The 20,736-nt window shown below is 41.5% G+C and overlaps 1 protein-coding gene across 1 annotated transcript in view; it reads left to right on the forward strand.

The window, feature by feature from the left end:
- LMCD1 (LIM and cysteine rich domains 1) overlaps positions 1-20,736 on the forward strand; it is an 85,157-nt gene that overhangs the window by 58,080 nt on the left and 6,341 nt on the right. Inside the window, exon 4 of the mRNA XM_070738274.1 lies at positions 9,558-9,893. Within this exon, the coding sequence (XP_070594375.1) occupies positions 9,558-9,893 (336 nt within the window). The remainder of the gene's footprint in view (positions 1-9,557; positions 9,894-20,736) is intronic.

Raw genomic sequence — 20,736 nt, forward strand, 5'->3', positions numbered from 1 at the left:
AAATCTTTCCTTGCCTTCTTTGAAGGAGGGGGGGGGGGGGTCGAGAAACACCCCGAGAAACTTGCCACCATCTTACTTTCCCAATGGAAAAACGTTCCCCACACACACCGCATGCGCCCATCCTCCTTCCGACGTCAAAGGGGAGGGGGGCGCTGGCAGGCAGAGGGGAATCCCCTGCCCCCACTCTCCCAGCTTCCCCATGCTGGGATTCCGGGGGCAGGGCTTTGATGTCACAGAGACGTCACTTCCTGGCCAGCCAAGGCGACCGAACGCCGAAAACGACCCAAACTTTGTCCAAAGTTTTAAAAAAGTTCAGGTTTGTGTTCAGCATGCCGAACATTGCAAAATCCGCACGGACCTGAATTGTGCGAGTTCGGTTCGCCCAACACTAATTCTTAACAGAGCAAGATATAACTTTTTTTTAAAATTTCATGGCAATGAAAATTTGAGGTGGGAGGAGGTTACTCTTTTCCCCAGTATTCTCAACCTGGTATCTTTCAGTTATTTTGGATTTTAATTCATGGCTTGGGACTTTGGGAATTAACATCTGACTCATTTGAAGAGCATCAATCAAGCTCTTTGTCTTTCATACCATCAGACAGGAGCTTAATAGGACAAGTATCCCTTTCCATGTCATAAGTCAATTTATTGGAAATCTCTTTTTCATGACTGAGAGAGAAACTGCCTTCTGCTGAGTATTTTCCAGATGTGTTGGACCATGACTCTTATAAATATTATGTCTCATAAATATTCTGGCTAGGAAATATGGGAATGTAGTCCAACATCTGGAAGGCACCAAGATGGGAAAGACTGTCTGAGCTAATAATTAATATATGTATCTAATGAAGGAAGTATTGAGAATGTAAACATAAAATAAACAGGCATAAACTTGCAAACAAATGTTGTATTTATAAAATTATTGTCTAAATCAGGAATCCCTGAACTGTGGGCCGTGGCCCACTACTGAGTCATGGCCTAATTGGGCTATATGAGTAGCTGTTCACATGCCCGTCCACACGGCCCCACTTGCATGAGCATTGCAGACAGGCATTTGCAGTCCCAATAGCATGAGTTCCATAGGTGCTTGTGGCCCCACTTATGTGTCATTATGAGTAGTGCAGGCAGTTGCTGTCCCACTCCCGCAAGCCTCATTGTGGGCCCTTGCAATCTAACTCATGCAAGCCTCGTGCTCCCTTGTGCAAGTGTCATCATGGCCCCACTTGCATGAGCATTGTTGCCCTTGTGGCACCACTCATGCACATGAACCTGTCCCTCCCAAAAAAGCTTCCCCTCTTTGCCCCTACTCCGGGCTGCCAAACCGGAAATGTTAGGGAACTCTGGTCTAAATGTCAGGGACATTAAAATAAACAAACCAAAACGTGACCAAAATAGTTTACTTTTCAGATATCGTTTTGCATTTTTGTCATTCTTGCCTGCAATCTTTTAGTGAAAGGTATTGTGTAATTGATTTGAATTAGTATTGCACAGAAATTTGTTTTTGCCATAGAATGATTTTATGACCTGTAAAGGAACTCTTGGTTTGAGTATATAACAAAGCAGTGCAACATTAGTATATTCAAAAGTAAGTCCTATATTTTATGGACCACCAAGCCTACTAAATCTGTGTAGGAATTCAGCCTAGAGCACATAGATTTAACTGTAATAAATCAGTATTAGAATACATTTACAAATATATTTGCAAGTATAATACTTGGAAATAAAAATCTGTACAAGATCTATAATATATTGTACAGCCAAAGTGAAAGCGACAAGAGTAGATAAACTATAAGATTTCTGTATGAACTGTATTGCAAGTCAAGTAATTGATATTCCAAGAGTAGCTGAAGAAAAATATGTTCAATAAAATAAAGAAAGAACTGTTTGTTCATGCATGAGGAAGCCAACATTTTAGAAGAAAAATATGTTTTATGTTCCATATTTTCAGTAGGATTCAAGTGTGATGCAACTTAGTAGAAAAATCAACAGACATCACATCCATCTTCCAAGTTGTAGCTACTGTACTTGGATCAAATAATTGGTCTTAGGAGTTATAATACTGTGTTGTTTTTGTCATATAGCCCAGGGTTTTTCAAATTGTTTCATGGAATTCTGTACTGCAGGAACTTGATAGGATTATTTGAGAAACTGAGAGCAAACATTTTAAAAGTTTGCTCAAACCTTTCCAATTTTCAATTGCTAAAAGTTTATTTCTTGATGTGAATTCAGGATTTTTTCTCTTCACTAAAAGATTCCATGACTTGAAAAAAGTGAAAAATTCTAGTTTAGCCTATTTAACAGTTGGTTACATAGAAATCTTACATAAAGAAAATTTCTTAAACAGTATTTTAGTGAAACATGCTTTATAACAGTGTTTCCCAACCTTTGCAACTTGAAGATATTTGGACTTCAACTCCCAGGAAGGTAGATCTTTAATGGGAATGGTGTGTGGCAGGGGTGGATTCTAACTTACCTTGCTGTGAGTTTGCTTCCTCCCACTTGCATGAGCAAGCATGCTTCGTGCATGCATGCATATTGCATGCTGCATGAGTACAGTGACAAATGCATATGCAGAAGCAAAAACCAGCTTCTGCACATGCCCAGAAGCCAAAAATAAGAAGCTGCCGATTAGAGCCAGTTAGAGCATGGCCAACTGATGATCACTCCCAGATCGGCAAACAGACAGAACTTCCTGCTACCGGTTCTATAGAAGTGGTCTGAACCAAGAACAATCCACCTCTGATGTGTGGGTGTTCATGTGTGCTTGCTTGCTGGTGAAAGACCTATTATTTCACAAAAATAAAATGGCTACATTATAATTTGCTGTAATTGAGTTTTGTTCAGGAAAGAAACGTTTAGTATGCCAACATCTGTTTAAAACTTTCCTATCTATGCAGTTAATAGCTAAAACAATGTCATTAGTTATTTGTGTTTAGGAAAAACTTTATCCAGATTTTTTTTGGGGGGAGGTATCCAGTTTGACTTGACTATTTTCAGAACTTTTAATGGTTGCAGAATATTCTGACTATTGTCCTACTTGCATCAACACAGTTCCTATGAAGCTATCAACCCCTGTGAACTTTACCACATCTCCCAAAAATCTAGGGCAGTGGTGAAAATATCCAGATGTTGCTAAATTACACCACCTCATATCTTCATGAGCTATGCTAACCATGCTAGCTAACAGGCAGTTGGCTTTATACTTTGCTATAGTGCACAATATAATAATAATAATAATAATAATAATAATAATTATTATTATTATTATTATTATTATTATTATTATTATTATTATTATTATTTATTGGATTTGTATGCCGCCCCTCTCCGTAGACTCGGGGCGGTTAACAACAATAATAAACAGCATGTGACAATCCAATAATAAAACAACTAAAAACCCTTATAATAAAACCAAACATACAAACAAACATACCATGCATAACTTGTAATGGCCTAGGGGGAAGGAATATCTCAACTCGCCCATGCCTGGCGGCATAAATGAGTCTTGAGTAGTTTACGAAAGACAGGGAGGGTGGGGGCAATTCTAATCTCTGGGGGGAGTTGGTTCCAGAGGGGCGGGGCCACCACAGAGAAGGCTCTTCCCCTGGGGCCCACCAAACGACATTGTTTAGTTGACGGGACCCAGAGAAGGCCAACTCTGTGGGTCCTTATCAGTCGCTGGGATTCGTGCGGTAGCAGGGGGTTCCGGAGGTATAATAACTAGTAAGGGTCAAAGAGTCATTAAAATAACTTTTAATTACTATAATGTTCTGATTAAACAAGAGCTGAGAAGCTTTGCCTATAATCACAATCACAATAAGCCCTAGTGCAGTGATGGCGAACCTTTTCAACACCAAGTGCTGAAAAGGTCATGCAGAAATATCATGCATACACACGCTGATTGGGGCTGTGCTCCAGAAAAGCCAAACTTCGGGGTTCTGGCGTAGGGCAACGATGAGCTGGCCAGTGTGTATATGCAGGCTGGTTTTCGGCACTGCCACATATACGAAAGGATCACACTTTGGAAAAGTTGAACTTCTGGGTTTTGGCACACATGTACATATGACAATCAGCTGGCCAGCACTTATGCACTCACTAATTTTTGGCACTGTCGTGTACATGAAGGACAGTTGATTTCCCCATTTACATGTGTGCCATAAACCTGGAAGATAAACAGGCAAGACTTTGCGTGCTGAGCAACATGGCTTCATGTGCTACTTTGGGCATACATACCATAGGTTTGCCATCACGGCCCTCGAATGTAACGACAGATGCACAGAGTCTTCTGAGTCCGAACCATGGTTTGCAAAGTACTATGGCTGGACTTGCACACCATGCTAAACTGAAAACACTCAAGTCATCATAGTTTATATTTTCTGTGAACCTAGTCTAAATATGTGCCGCATACATTTATTCTGCCGCATAAATCCCAGTGACCGATCAGGTCCCACAGAGTTGGCCTTCTCCAGGTCCCGTCAACCAGACAATGTCGTATGGCGGGTCCTAGGGGAAGAGCCTTCTCTGTGGCTCTGGAATCAGCTCCCTCCAGAGATTCATACTTCCCCCACCCTTCTCACCTTCTGCAAAAGCCTTAAGACCCATCTATGTCACCAGGCATGGGGCAACTAGTATATGCCTCCCCTTCTGTTCTAACCATTAATGTTATGTGTGGGTGTGATTGAGTCAATTGACTGTTTTTTAGCTTAATGGGTTTTTAGTCTGTATTTTTAACTATTACATTTGTATACTTATTGTTTGTTGTGAGCCTCCCCGGGTCCCCGGAGCGGGACGGCATACAAGTCTAATAAGTAAGTAAGTAAGTAAGTAAGTAAGTAAGTAAGTAAGTAAGTAAGTAAGTAAGTTGTTTATTAGAAATTTCAAAATGCTAAACTAAATCTAACCATATTATTATTATTATTATTATTATTATTATTATTATTATTATTATTATTATTATTATTATTTTATTTTATTTTATTATTTTATTTTATTTTATTTATTTTATACTAGAGCCTTCATTTATATAGGGGAATTATAGTGGATTCAGGCATATCCTTTTCATACCAAACTTTCAAAAGCTTTGTTTCTTACAATTCTAGGCAGAAGCAAGGAAAAATTATGGTTGAAGCTGCTATAAGAACCACTCAGTGTTTATGCATAGGTAGTACTGAGTTGCTTGGAAATACTTTTTAAACATTGTATCAAAAGCGCTAAAAATGTTGGGGTTGTATTACAATATTGTTTTAAAGCTGAATAGCTTGACTTTTCTAAGAGGTTGACGGCAGCTTTAGAATCCGATGGTCTCTCTCAGACAATTTCGACTTTCAACCAGACCTGTGCTTGGCTGAGGACATTTTCCCTTCTCTTTCAAAAGCAGTCATTACTTTTAAGACATTACCTCTTGAAATGCCAAACATTCGGGCACGTTCTGTTACACTAGCGCCTGTCATTCGAGCACCAACAATATGGCCTCTTTGAAAGTGTGAGAGGTCTGCCATTTCTACAAGGTTATAACCAATTCCCTTAAATTTCTGTAAAAAAAATGTAGTTTAAAAAAACATATCAAATAACAGAATTTAAAAAAACAACAACATTAAAATATGTCAAGTTTTGATTGATTTGAACATGTTCAAACATTATAATGCCAAAAAGGCAAGCATTTCCAATTTTTTGTCCACCCCCTGGAACTCGCAATATATTATATTATTATATTATATGTATATTGTAGATCTCTGATTTAAAGGCTTGAACTTCACATATAGCGAAACCTCAGGCAAGTATATATTAAAAATCTTCCTACAGTTCATTGACAATTTGCTGAACAAAATGGAAATAAATTGAATTAATACAGCTGGCAACCTTTCTTCTAAAAGCACTGATTGGCCAACTGGTTGCCTCTGAAGAATTCTCACTGCAAAACAGAAATGTCCCTGTTTTTTCCATCCTGATCCATCAGCTGTGCCAACAACAGCTTCTCCTTAAATGTTAATTTAGAATTAATCACCCTGTTATCTCTGTGAATTAATCTGCAGTGTCATTCAGTTGTTGCTACTGAATGCCAGGTCACACTATAATAAGGCTTCTCTTAATTTAATAACAGATGAGGGCTGACTTGGCATGTATTACTAGGTTCAGATGGGGATGTTCTCCCCTTATTAATATATCTACCTGGGTTTCAGGTGTGGCATCAATCAAGATTCCAGATTACCAGAAGGGTTACCATCTGGGAACCTCTAATGGTTCTCAAGAGTAATTCCACAGGTCACCAGATGTGAGACAGGGTTTATTAAGCTGGACTCTAGGGATCAGTTGAGATGGTGCTGGAAGCCTCCCTGCTTCATGTAGTGACTTCTCTGACTCAACTCCTTGACTCAAGCTATGGGTTGCCCATAGAATTTCTCAGTTCTAGCAGACTTCAGTCTGACTTCTGTTGGTCTAAGACTACTCATAAGTTCATGACCACCATGGACTTGTCCTAGGTCATCTAGGGCCTGACTCATGACAGTGATCACCCACCTGATCTGGTTCTTTTGTTCAAGCGATCATAAGATAATCTAGGTAATTGGGGCAGCTATCTGAGATCTGCTTACATGATCAGACTACACTCTGGTAACCACGAGATTGTCTTGCACTGCACCTCATTACAGAGAGGTGGGACCTTTTCAATTGCCCACCCTCAGCAATTGATGGACATAGATGTGTTCCAAGGGAAATGAAGATAGTTCCTGAGGGTCTGCCAAGGTTAGTTGACACCCACTCTGGAATGGGAGGGTGGTTGGGGCTTTGGATTAGTTCATGCCAATGCAGCTTTTTCTTTCCCATGGATCCCACAATTCCCACAAAATGAGGAAAATAAAAAGAAGCAGATTATTTGGACCCTTTCAGACAGTTTTCAGATTTGCACGTATACACCGCACATACCCATGAGATTAGGTTCATCTAAATGTTGCTGGCCCTCAGGAAGTCTCTTAGGTCTTGGAGATCCAGTGATGGTGTCAAGCTGGTTGGTTGCACTGTTGCATTGTTAGTAATTTATTGTTTTAATTAACTGCTTTAATTGGTTTAAATGGGATTTATCTTTGTTTATTCCCAATTGTTGTCATGTAAGTCACCCAAAGTCACTTAGATAAGATGGGTGGCGATATAAATAACCAACTAAATAAATCATGTTTACTGATAAACTGTTCTTGTTATAACCGAAAGTGTATCCAAATAAAATATTAATGTTATTCTTTTCTCTTGTAGCACTTGACTGAATGCTTGATTTTTTAAAAATTGCCTTTTATTGTGGGTAACCGTCCTCCACTTCAAGTTTTTCCATTAATTTGCATTAAAAAAGGAAGTTGTGCTGGAAAAGAAAGGATGAGTTAGCCCTTTCCAACTTAGCCCTCTTTAGGGACTTCATTTCCCAGAATTATTAGGCTTCAAGGGAGGACAGGTTGGTGTACATTTTCTATCCTGCCCTTATTAGAAGGCAGAACAAGAAGCATTTTGGACACTACACAAGTCTGATACTGTTTCTGTTTTTCCTTAAGTATTAAGTGAGAATCATTAATATCTCACCAGTATTATTTGTGCACCGCAGGGAATTTATAAGGCATAGCAGCTGGTGATTAACTATTACAGCAAGCTTGCTTTTTAATAGTTTTTAGCCAACTAAATGTTGGCAACCACTTGAAAGCAATCTATCATAAATAGGAAGCATGTCCCCAGGCTCATAATTAATATTTGCTAGACGCTAGAGATTCCAAAAATGTAAAAGCGACTGAGATTTTTACTGTTTTCCCCCCCCCTCATTTTTGTAGTACTGGGTCTTTCAGAAATGTGTTGTGTTTCTACCGTGTCATGCAAATTGAGACTGAACAAGGCAGAGACAAACTATTTGCATTTTCAACAACCAGCAGGAGAATGATATGTTACCCTCAGATGGAGAATAGCAAGTGAAGTAGCCTTAAGTGGTTGTTGTTCATGTTTCTATTTTGTTCCAGAAAAATATCACACACTCAAACTTTATCACACATTGGTTGCTTTTGGTAAACAGCTACTTAAATGCTTATTACCATTTTAAATATTTGAGTTTAATTATAAATATTAAATACATTCTCAGAGGAGCATTTAGCTTCAACTTTTTGGTAGCCAAAGCTTAGTTTCCCAGATTCAGTGGTCCCTGTATCTGAATCGAACTCATTCCATGATTCTGTCTCTGCTTTAGAGGAAAGATCTTATTCAACATCTGTATCAAAGTATTTGGTTCCTTGTGGCGAGGTAACAAAGAATATGCCAAGCCTTCCTTTGTCTTCACTTACCTGAACACCAAGACTCAATATATAATATTCATATGACAGTTGCAATGTCCCAGGGTCACCTTTTGTGACCTTCTGACAAGCAAAGTTAATGGAGAAGCCACCCATGATACGATTCATCTAGCAACTGTGGCAAGAATGGTGGTAAAATGGACCAAAATTCACTTTGTAGCTGTCCTACTTAGCAATAGAAATGTAGGGCCCAAATGTGGTCCTAAGTCAAGGGCTACCTGTACTGTAGTTCCATGTTTTATTATGTACTGCAGTGTTTTTCAACCAATGTGCCACGAGACATGGTCAGGTGTGCCGCGAAGCTCAGAGAGAGAAAGAAAACAAGAGAGAAAGAAAGAGAGAAAGAAAGAGCAAGAGAGAGAGAAAGCAAGCAAGAGAGAAAGAAAGCAAGAGAGAGAGAAAGAAAGCAAGAGAGAAAGAGAAAGAAAGCAAGAGAGAAAGCAAGCAAGAGAGAAAGAAAGCAATAGAGAGAAAGAGAACAAGAGAGAAAGAAAGCAAGAGAGAAAGAAAGCAAGAGAGAAAGAGAGGGAGGGAAGGTGGGGGAGAGAAAGACATAGAGGGAGGGAGGGAGGGAGAAAGAGCAAAGAGGAAAGAAGGAAGAGAGAAAGAAAGAGGGATGGGGAGAGAAAAGAAGAGGGAGAGAGAAATAGAGCGAAAGGGAGGAAGAGAGAGAGAGAGAATTTTTTTGTCCAAACTTTTTTTAGCCACACACCCCCCTCAATGTGCCCCATGGTTTTGTAAATGTAAAAAATGTACCGCAGCTCAAAAAAGGTTGAAAATCACTGATGTACTGTATATGGTAGAAATTAAAATATTTATGCTGTAAGTATCAACTCCATTGTTAATACTATTTTCCCCAAAATATGACTTCCTCTGAGAATAAGACCAATCAGGCTTTTGAGTGCATGGCAATAAGGCCAGACACTTATTTCAAGGTTCAAAAAGTATAAGACAGGGTCTTATTTTAGGGGAACCATGGTATGGTTGTTTTCATTAAAAAAAACCCCAATTCTGATATTGTTTCTGTTCTGAATAAGCATGAACAGAGTACTTATTGTTAGGTTAATGCCCTGTGGTTGGACAGCAGGGAAGAAACCCCAGGTATTTGGGCTGCTGAACAGAAAATTACTGCTAAAACCACAGCTTTTGCACTCAACGTGAGAGGATGAAGACTTGCTGTGCTTTTTCAAAGCTGTGATTGTGTGCCTCTTTATGCTGAATTTGTATTTCTCCCAATTTTTTCAGGCAACCCAATATATGAGCTTGATTTCAAAGGAAATGCAACCCGTGGCTGGCACAGAAGGTGCTTATTACCGTCGTAGAAGGTTGATGAGACAACTTCCTCTTTATGATCAGGACCCTTCCCAATGTCGGGGCCTTTCGGAGAATGAAGTCAAGCTGATGGAAGACTTTATAAAGCAGTATAAAGACAATGCTCTTGGAGTCGGAGAAGTTGCACTGCTGGGTCAAGGGGGAGCTACCAAAGAAGAAGGGAAGCAATCTGATAAAAACACTCCAGCAAGTAAGGAAGCATCTTCAACCAATGGCACGTTGGGCCATCTATCAAAAGGGCAGGACTTGGTAAGTCCTCAACACAGTGTTGCAGAGTAGGGAGAAATGCATTTTAATTTTTTTTAAAAGTATATAATGAATGGATGTAACGTGGGTATTCAAATATGAAAAACACAAATACGATCAAATTTTATTTGATTGAAAGATGGTGAATGGGGGAAAGATGAAATGACTCCAAATAGCTTTAGGGAATACAGAAGATATGCTACAAAGCTGCTACCAAATTATTCTAGATACATGTAATTGCACCCAAAAGTTTAAGCCTAATAATTAGTTCACAAACATAATTGCCATGAACAATGAAGTCAATCATGCTGCCAATATAAATGGTAAAAATCCAGCAGCAGATGTATTGTATTAGACATGAACTGCTTGCCAGAAGTGCTGAAATAAACAAAGTAAAAATATTATAGTTCAGCCTTGGGAAGGCATTCTATGAAATCCCTTCCTTGCATGGAGACAAGTTATTTGGAAGACTGCCTATTCCTGCTCAGGTCTGGCAGAAAAGGTATGTTGTGGTTCATTTTCTGCCCTGAACCCACCCTGTGGAATATAAACCCCACTCCTTCAGGGTGAGATTGACCTCGTCCTTGCTAAACTTCCTGTAGTCCCTCAAAACTTAACGGAATGGTGAGATGATGAGGAATCTCCATTGTTTGTAATAGTACCTAACCTATACAGTACAGATTTTTTATGATTGTTAGAGAGTTAGAGTCATATTTTGGACAGATGGATGGATGGATGGAAGGATGGAAGGATGGATGGATAGATAGATAGGATAGATAGGATAGATAGATAGATAGATAGATAGATAGATAGATAGATAGATAGATAGATAGATAGATAGATAGATAGATAGATAGATAGATAGGATAGATAGATACCCTAAAACACCCATGTAGAAGAAAGTCATACAGAGATATGCTTTTAGATCTTCAGTGTTGGTGTTAAAATTATAACTGGCAATCTGTATAGGTTAGGTACTCAGTTCTAAAAACAGCAGTATGTAAGAGGATTCTTTTTTCCCTTGTCATTTAAATCAGTGTTTCAGTCTTGAGCAACTTTAACTTATGTGGACTTCATCTCCCAGAATTCTCCCAACACCATTTAAAAGCCACGAGCAGGAAGACAAATAGGAAAGTCATGATTGCGATCTGTTGCATAGATGTTGGCATTGCTTCCTCAAAACACAAAGATTTGTTTTTGCTTGGTTGTTGGTTTGGAGAAATGTATTTTTCTTAGCCTGCATTATATGTTGTTATAGCAGCACCTCAGTTTAAGAAGGGAGTGTCACCTGAGGAAATAAAAACTTACTTGTGACAACAGAGGCTTTTATTAAAGATGTTTGTGAATACCATCATGGCATGATGAAATAATTTTGACTACAAGATCATCCCTCAAGTAAATATGTGTTTGTGGTGTTTACTTTCTGGGAGATTTAAAACTTTACTTACTATTCTACAAGCATCAGTGGAAAGCCTAACTTCATTTAAAAAATAATAATCCTTCCACTGAAGGGTTTTTGTATTCAAAGAAAAAAACATTAAGCATATTGAGACTTGTTTCATGCATTCATTTAGACTTTTAAGGCTGCATGTATTTTTATTGGCATTCATTTCATCTTTGTTACTATATCAAAATATAATCCAGTGATGGCGAACCTATGGCATGGGTGCCAAAGGTGGCACATGAAGCCATATCTGCTGGCATGCAAGCTGTTGCCGTAGCTCAGCTCCAACATGCATATGTGTGCTGATCAGCTGGTTTTTGGTTCACACTGATGCTTTGGGAGGGCATTTTTGGCTTCCAGAAAGCCTCCAGGGGGATGGGGGGGAGGGCGTTTTTACCCTCCCCAGACTCCAGGGAAGACTTTGGAACCTGTGGAGGGCAAAACACGAACCTACTGGGATCACCAGAAGTTGGGAAACAGGCCTCCAGAGGGCTTCCAGGGGACGGGTGAAGCTGTTTTTGCCCTCCCAAGGCATTGAATTACGGGTGTGGGCACTCACACATGCACAATAGTGCATGTCCACGCTTTTTCGGCGCCCAAAGAAAAAAAGATTCGCCATCACTGGTATAATCTGATTCATAATTAACAGCAGAATTCTACAAGGATCCTTATATTTTTGTAATTATTTAAATCATTTGAGATTCTTAGTAGAAAACATCACAGTATTAAATTTTCCATTATTTTCTGAAACTTGTTTATATTTCTCTTTATCTATCAGAACAACATTGGAATTTTGTGCAAAGTGCCAAACTTTTATAGCACAAAGTTCTGTTATTACTGTACCATCACTGTCTAAAGCTACAGACAACATAGTTCTTGTTTTTGATGAAAAGGGCTTTAAATTCCAAAACATCCTTAATGAAGCCCATGCTATCGTCTGGATTTTAACCCCAGTGCAGGACACCACATAAATTCCGCACAGTGTCTCATTTTAATGATAGATGAGGAATTTCAAGGGTAATGCTTGAAGTAAGAGCTGAATCCCTAATTCATTCATTTGTTTAAAACATTTGTATAGCCACCCATCTTATGATCAACTCTGGGTGGTTCCTAGTCAGTGGGTTATGTACTGTATGTAAATAACAAATAATTATTGTTGCTGAAGGAACAAAAGAGACTGAGTTCTTAAAGAGAGAAATGGTATCCTACTAATGCTTCAATTTTAAGCAACCCCAAATTCTTAGTTTTCTAGTTTGGCTAAGGCAGCTCTTCTTCTGCCCTCCTCCAATACAGTAATGTGGAAGATAAAAGTAAAGCCTCCTTCAATTTGAGCTCAACTCCAGATGACTTTATTAGTGTAACTTTCTTGGCAGTAATACAAAAGCATTTAGCTATTCTTGTTTCAAGCTGTTTTTTCAACGCCCCAGTCTAGCCTACAAGTCTGGACTTGATAGTTGTTTGCCAATCTCCTCTACATTTCCAATAACTGTTAGAGTATAAGTTGAGGTAAAAGTTATATTCTAAGCCATATATTAAAGCTGTTTATTTATTTGTTCATACGTACATACATTCCAGGCATAATTTAAAAGATTTATATTCTGTCTATCAGACGTTTCAAGGATTACTCGGGGCAACTTTCCAGAAGAGTGCTACCTCTACTTAAGAACGCCTCTACTTAAGAACTTTTCTAGATAAGAACCGGGTGTTCAAGATTTTTTTGCCTCTTAAGAACCATTTTCTACTTAAGAACCCGAGCCCGGAAAATTTTCCAGGAAATTTGAGAGCGGCACAAAGACCCGGCCAGTTTCCTGCCATTCCCCCTGGGTTTTTCTCTCTCTGGCGTAGTGTATGGGAAGCAGTCCCCCGCGCCGGGTGCATGGGAAGTGCGTACTCCTCTTCGCCGCCTCAGAGTCCCTTTCTTTTTTTAAGCCTTAAAGTTTTGGATTTTTTTGATTCCCCTCACCTCACGTTCTTCCTTTGGCAGTGACTGTCCTCCTCCTCTTCTTCCTCCTCCTCCTCCCCCCACCCAAATTCCCAGCTTTTATTTCTTTCCTAATGGGTTTGCACGCATTATTTGCTTTTACATTGACTCCTATGGGAAAAATTGCTTCTACTTACAAACTTTTCTACTTAAGAACCTGGGTCACGGAACGAATTAAGTTCTTAAGTAGAGGTACCACTATATTTAAAATAATACCCAAATTTAAAATGTATAAAAGACAAAAACAAAATTAAACAAAAAATACACACGCAAAAATTCCTTATGCAAATTATAAAGCAGTTGGAAGCAGTATGTTTATATTTTCTAACAGTTGATCTGTCTGGAGGAAAGTCGCTCATTGGCAGAAAAGCAATTGAGATGGTATAAATGTGGCCACCTCCTTTAGGGAGGTTCAGCTTTTAATGTCAATACTAAGAAGGCTGTTCTGAGTGGGGACAATAAAATGCTCTTTCTATTGTGCTAAACCCATGATGAGCCCAAGAGAAGGACTTTCTATCCATTCTTAAGAAGCAGGGAAGCTGATATAAGAGGAGACACCTCCTGAAGCTTCCTGTACATAATCTGAACTACTTGGGATTGTTTGTTTGTTCATTTGTTTATAAAATGTATATAGCCAGGCAATTACAAGAATAAAAGCCCAATACAAACCCCAATAAATTCACATTCCCCTGGTAACAACAATCAAAGCAACTTAGCTCCATATTACCCTGGGATCCTCAGGCCCATTGGCAAAACTCTAACATGTTTTCAGAGTTTCAAAAGAGCTTCAAATGAGGCACAATCTTATTTCCTCAGGTATGATGTCCCACAGGGAGGGAGCCATTATCGAGAAGGCCCTTTTTGGTCCTATCAGATGGACCCCCTTAAGAGAGGGAACCAGTAACATACCTCTGGTGGGTGTGATAGATATAACTTGGAAAAGATGCTCCTTCAAATAATCTGGCCCGAGGACATACAAGGCTTCTAAGTGACAAACAGCTTCCATGTAGAGAGCATTATGGGGTATGCCTGGAACCTTAAATCAGTATACAATCAGATATTAAACTATCTTGATTCAATTGTTTGTCAAAAACATGAAGTTTAATCATTATTGTCTTGAATAAATAGTGTTGCTTTCTACTCCGGTACATTTTTGAAGCCAGCAGCCATCCAGTAAAAAGTAACTCTAAAAATGTCAGCACTTGCTTGACCACAATGTCTTAAGTTTTCCTGGCATAACAAAGTAAATCCTAATTCCAGATCTTGAAATCATAGGTTGTCCTTCCCTATGTGTATCTTTTAAAAACCGAAAACCAATCATAATCTTTAAAATGGAAAATAGTCACTCAGGTTAAGCCTAATTTAATAACTTACAGGACAACGTTCAAGTATTTCCTGTCTAACGTGACAAAAAAGTAATTAAAGGGCCCCCCAGCAATTGACTACTTTTTGAAATTGTGCTCTGAAGTTGTACACTCCACATATAAATTGCATTGTACCTGTAATATTGTCTTTTCTCTTTCCTTTTCTCTTTCTCTCTCTCTCCCTCCCCCTCCCCCTCTCTCTCTCCCCTAATCATTCTGTTATTGTCCTTTCCCCTTTTCTTGTATTCAGAATAAAAATTTAGTGGAAAATATTAGTTGGAGTCTGGGGATAAAGCTCAGAGGTGAGCACATGGAGTCTGGGATATGTGCTTCTACATGACTCCATTAATCTTCTTGAAATGTGGATCTTGATTTAACACTGCAAGGAGATAAAGTACCCAAATAACTTTTATATCTGTTGTCACCATCTGCTCACTGACAGGATAAATTTTTCTAATTTATTTTAAAGTTTTTCTTTCTGAAGTAGTAACGATACAAATCATTACTCGAAGCCTTGCTGTGGTGTAAAAGAAAAACGTGTATTTGGCCACCCTGGTATTTTCCTGGAGAAATTTATTCTGGGCTTTAACAACAAAAAGAACAACAAATTGACCAAGACATTCTATCATGGGCCAAGTTTAATTTCCTATGCAAAAAAGGATGTCATGGGCAGAAGGTTTTTCTGAGGAAAACATTTTCATTTCCCCTGAAACAAAATGAAACTCTTGTCAGTACTGACTAATGCCCATGTCTCTTCAGCACTCCGTGAGCTGCACTGGTTCCGAACACAATTCAAAGTGTAGGTTATGACTAGTGTTAGGCGACCCCAACGAAGTTCGGGTTTGGCGAGTTCGGTCGAACTTTGCTGTGAAGTTCAGGTGAGTTCGCCGAACCCAAACAGCAGCAGTGCAGAATTCCCCACCTCCTTTTGCTTAGGTTTAGGTTAGGTTTAGGTTTATTGGATTTATATGCCGCCCCTCTCCGCAAACTCGGGGCGGCTCACAACAATAATTAAAAAACAGTACGGTACACAATACCAAATCCAATGCCCACCCATCCAGTTACAATTTAAATTAATAATCTCATAAAAACAGTATATATAAAAAACAGGCACACAGTCAATCAATCAACAGAACAACATGGGCAAGGGGGAGGTGTTTTAGTTTCCCCATGCCTGACGGCAAAGGTGGGTCTTAAGGAGTTTACGAAAGGCAGGGAGGGTGGGGGCAATCCTAATCTCAGGGGGGAGCTGGTTCCAGAGGGTTGGGGCCCCCACAGAGAAGGCTCTTCCCCTGGGTCCCGCCAGACGACATTGTTTAGTCGACGGGACCCGGAGAAGGCCAACTCTGTGGGACCTAACCGGTCGCTGGGATTCGTGCGGCAGGAGGCGGTCCCGAAGATATTCTGGTCCGGTGCCATGAAGGGCTTTATAGGTCATAACCAACACTTTGAATTGTGACCGGAAACTGATCGGCAGCCAATGCAGACTGTGGAGTGTTGGAGTGATATGGGCATACTTGGAGAAGCCCATAATTGCTCTCGCAGCTGCATTCTGCACGATCTGAAGTTTCCGAACACTTTTCAAAGGTAGCCCCATGTAGAGAGCGTTACAGTAGTCGAGCCTCGAGGTGATGAGGGCATGAGTGACTGTGAGCAATGACTCCCGGTCCAAATAGGGCCGCAACTGGCGCACCAGGCGAACCTGGGCAAACACCCCCCTTGCCACAGCTGAAAGGTGTTTTTCTAATGTGAGCTGTGGATTGAGGAGAACGCCCGAGTTGCAGACCCTCTCTGAGGGGGTCAATAATTCCCCCCCCAGGGTAATGGACGGACAGATAGGATTGTCCTTGGGAGGCAAAACCCACAGCCACTCCGTCTTGTCTGGGTTGAGTTTGAGTTTGTTGACACCCATCCAGGCCCCAACAGCCTCCAGGCACCGGCACATCACTTCCACTGCTTCATTGATTGGACATGGGGTGGAGATGTACACCTGGGTATCATCGGCATATTGATGATACCTCACCCCATGCCCTTGGATGATCTCACCCAGCGGTTTCATGTAGATATTAAATAGCAGGGGGGAGAGGACCGACCCCTGAGGCACCCCACAAGGGAGAAACCTCAGGGTCGACCTCTGACCCCCCACTAACACCGAATGCGACTCACTGGAGAGGTAGGAGGAGAACCACTGAAGAACAGTGCCTCCCACTCCCAACCCCTCCAGCCGGCGCAGAAGGATACCATGGTCGATGGTATCGAAAGCCGCTGAGAGGTCAAGGAGCACCAGGACAGAGGACAAGCCCCTGTCCCGGGCCCACCAGAGATCATCCATCAACGCGACCAAAGCAGTTTCCATGCTGTAGCCGGGCCTGAATCCAGACTGCTGAGGACCTAGATAATCGGCTTCATCCAAGGACCGCTGGAGTTGAAGTGCCACCACCTTCTCGACAACCTTCCCCATGAAGGGAAGGTTGGAGACTGGACGGTAGTTATTAAGCACGGCTGGGTCCAGGGAAGGCTTCTTGAGGAGGGGGCGCACAACCACCTCCTTATAAAGGGGCGGAAAGGACCCCCTCCCCAAGGAGGCGTTGACAATCTCCTGGACCCAGCTCCGTGTCACCCCTCGACTGGCCGAAACCAGCCAAGAGGGACACGGATCCAGTAAACAGGTGGCGGAACTCACAGCTCCAATGGCCTTGTCCACTTCATCAGGTGTCACCAAGTCAAACTCCTCCAAGACAGATGGACAAAGACGTTTAGCCCCAGTCACCTCGACTGACTCATTGTCAGTCGACTCTGTTTCACAATTGGAGTCGAGGTCCGCTCGGATCCGGATGATTTTATCAGCGAAAAACGTGTTAAAATCCTCGGCACTACTCTGCAAGGGCTCCCCAACTCCCCTCTGATTAAGAAGGGAGCGGGTTACCCTAAACAGAGCGGCCGGGCGGGATTCCGCTGATGCAATCAAGGTGGCATGATACGCGCATCTTGCCGCCTTGAGCGCCACTTTGTAAGTCTTAATATGAGCTCTTACAAGCATAGTTCCCTCTAAGCTGAGCAGTGAACAATCGCTCACTTAAAAATCATCATCAACTCAGAGTTTTCCAAACCTGCCCAGAAGCCGAGAGGGAAAGAGTGAGAGGGAAGGAGAGAGAGAGGAAGAGAGGAAGAGAGAGAAACAGATAGAAAAAAGAGAGGAAGGAAAAGAGAAAGAAAAAGAATGGGAGTAAGGAAGAGAGAAAGAAAATCAAAATCTAGTTTGAAACTAGCTCAACTATTTCAGTGGCATTTTGATATTGATAGAGTTGCCCTATTATGAGCTCATTGTTATAGACACACAGTACAGTATTTTATTTTGAAATACTCTGAGGCAAAACAGGGTGGGTTTTTTATTTGTTTGTTTATTTATTTATTTATTATTTCTGTGCCGCCCAGTCCCGAAGGGACTGCCACTCAGACACTATACTTTTCCGCCCACCCCAAAAAATAATTAGAGGGAACACTGCTTACAAGTGTTCGATCGGATTCGGACTTACTCTTCCTCCATCGCTTCTCCAGACGTCTCTTCTGGCGCTTCAACACCCGGAGCTCCTCTTTGAAGCATGGAGCTCTACGGGGTCTAGTGCCGCGGAGAGGTCGCAACGGCGCAATCCGGTCAAGAGCCTCCCCTGCAGCCTTGTTCCAGGCCTCAGCAAGAGACTCTGCCGAACTGTGGACAAGTGTATCTGGAATAACCCCAAGCGCCATCTGGAAGCCTTCTGGATCCATCAGGCGTCTGGGGCGGAACCTCCTAATTGGTTCCGCCTCCCTGCGGGGAAGGATTGGAGCCAGGAAGTTAAGCCGCAGTAGGAAATGATCTGACCACGACAAAGGCAACACTTCTAAGCCCCTTAATTTCAGATCATTACTCAGTTGCTCAGAGAGGAATATCATATCGGATGCGTGCCCACCCTCGTGAGTCGGACCCTGAACTACTTGAGTTAGGTCCATGGCTGTCATGGTGGCCATGAACTCCTGTGCCAGTCCAGAGGAACCGCCAAGCGACGGCAGATTGAAGTCCCCCAGGACGATAAGTCGGGGGAACTCCACCGCCAGCCCGGCCACCTCCTCGAGTAGCACAGGCAGGGCTGTTGACACGCAGCTGGGAGGCAGGTACGTGAGTAACAGGCCCACCTGAACCCCTAAGTCCAACTTCACCAGGAGGGACTCGCAACCCGCAACCTCTGGAGCAATGAGCCTACGCAGGCCAAGACTCTCCCTGGCTATAATAGCCACTCCTCCCCCTCTTCCATGGGGTCGAGGTTGGTGCCATACCCGAAACCCAGCTGGGCAAATTTCAGAGAGAGGAACTCCTCCCTCCTCGCTTCCTTTAATTTTTATGGAAAAGGATGCCGCAGCGGCGCTGCAAGCAAAAGGAGGTAGGGAATCCCACAATGGGATTCTGGGGCTGGAGATTTGACATCACGGAGACTCCTTCCTCCCCATTTCGGCCAGCCAGGAAGGAGTCTCCGTGACGTCAAAGCCCCACCCCCGGAATCCCATTGTGGGATTCCCCACCTCCTTTTGCTTGCAGCGCCGCAAGCAAAAGGAGGTGGGGAATCCCACAATGGGATTCCCCACTCTCCTACCGGGCGGCGGCGCTTCACAGCATTCGAACGAACGCCGAACCCAAACTTTTAAAAGAGTTCGGGTTCAGCATGCCATCTTCTGCCTCATACATCCCAGTGGCCAGTCAGGTCCCACAGAGTTGACCTTCTCCAGGTCCCATCAGCTAGACAATGTCATCTGGCGGAGCCTAGGGGAAGAGCCTTCTCTGAGGTGGCTCCGGCCCTCTGGAATCAGCTCCCCCTCAGAGATCCATACTGTCCCCAATCTTTCTGTCTTCTATAAAGTTTTAAAGACCCATGTCTGATGGCAGGCTTGGGGCCATTGAAAGTTTAATATCTTGCCCTGCCCAATGAATGAATGTATGGTGTATGGATCTGTTTGTTTAACTTTTAATTATAACTTTTAATTATGGGAATTTTAGATTGTAATTTTACTTAGATTTCAAACATGTTATATTACTTTTGTTGTAAGCTACCCTGAGCATAGAAATCAAACAAACAAAGGGTTGGCATGTGGAGAGAACAGTATAGCCTTCCCATGCAATTTTGATACAAGCTTACTTTGACTTGATTTTTTTGCCTAAGAAGAAAGTATTTGTCCTTCATAATATCTGATCTAGACTCTTCTCCTTTAGTAACCATGCTTTTTCATTCTCAATTCTATAGCAAAAGATTTTGACTGTATGAAAAGGTTTCAAATATGTGACATTTCTTGAGGCCTTATGGGAAGTTTTGATTGGGCCAAAGTAAAAAAATGTGAATGAAATGTAGACCAAGGAGTGGACAATTTGTGATCCTTATTCTTAATTCAATGCAACTGTTCCCAAAAGCTACTTCAATCATTCTGTTCAGACATTGGAGAACAGAAAAGGCAAGCATGCATGAGAAGGCAATGTCAGAATGGAGGATAAGGGAGAAAAGGAAGAGCTATGAGGTGCTGCCACTAAATTTGCCTGCCATAACTATTGTAAACTATGGTTGTGTTGCTCCCAAAGGTGTATCTGTGCTGAAAGATGGCCTTGGTTGGAAAATCACTCTAGTTCACTGTTTCTCAATCTTAATAACTTTAAGACTTGCTGACTTTAATTCCCCAAATCCCCACCCCCAATATGGCTGGCTAGGGAATTCTGGGAGCTGAAGCCAACACATTTTAAAGGTTATAAAGTTAGGAAACTGCAGGGAAAATTGGGGCACTGAACTCCAAATGCATCTCTAGGCTGTCATAGAATAGTTATAGATTAGCAAGACAACCGGCCTGTATGAAGTAGGACTGTGGTACATTGTATAAGCCCTGCCAAAAGGAAATAAAATTACATAATCTTTCATTTTCCTTTGAGTTATTACAGATAAATAATTTTGAATCATTCAATAGGAAGGAAGGTGAAAATCCTAATAATAAGTAGGGTTTTTTAAAAAGAAATTTGACAATGTCATGAATTGTATTTTGATA

This window comes from Erythrolamprus reginae, chromosome 2 (assembly GCF_031021105.1).
Source record: "Erythrolamprus reginae isolate rEryReg1 chromosome 2, rEryReg1.hap1, whole genome shotgun sequence".
Classification (NCBI taxonomy): domain Eukaryota; kingdom Metazoa; phylum Chordata; class Lepidosauria; order Squamata; family Dipsadidae; genus Erythrolamprus; species Erythrolamprus reginae.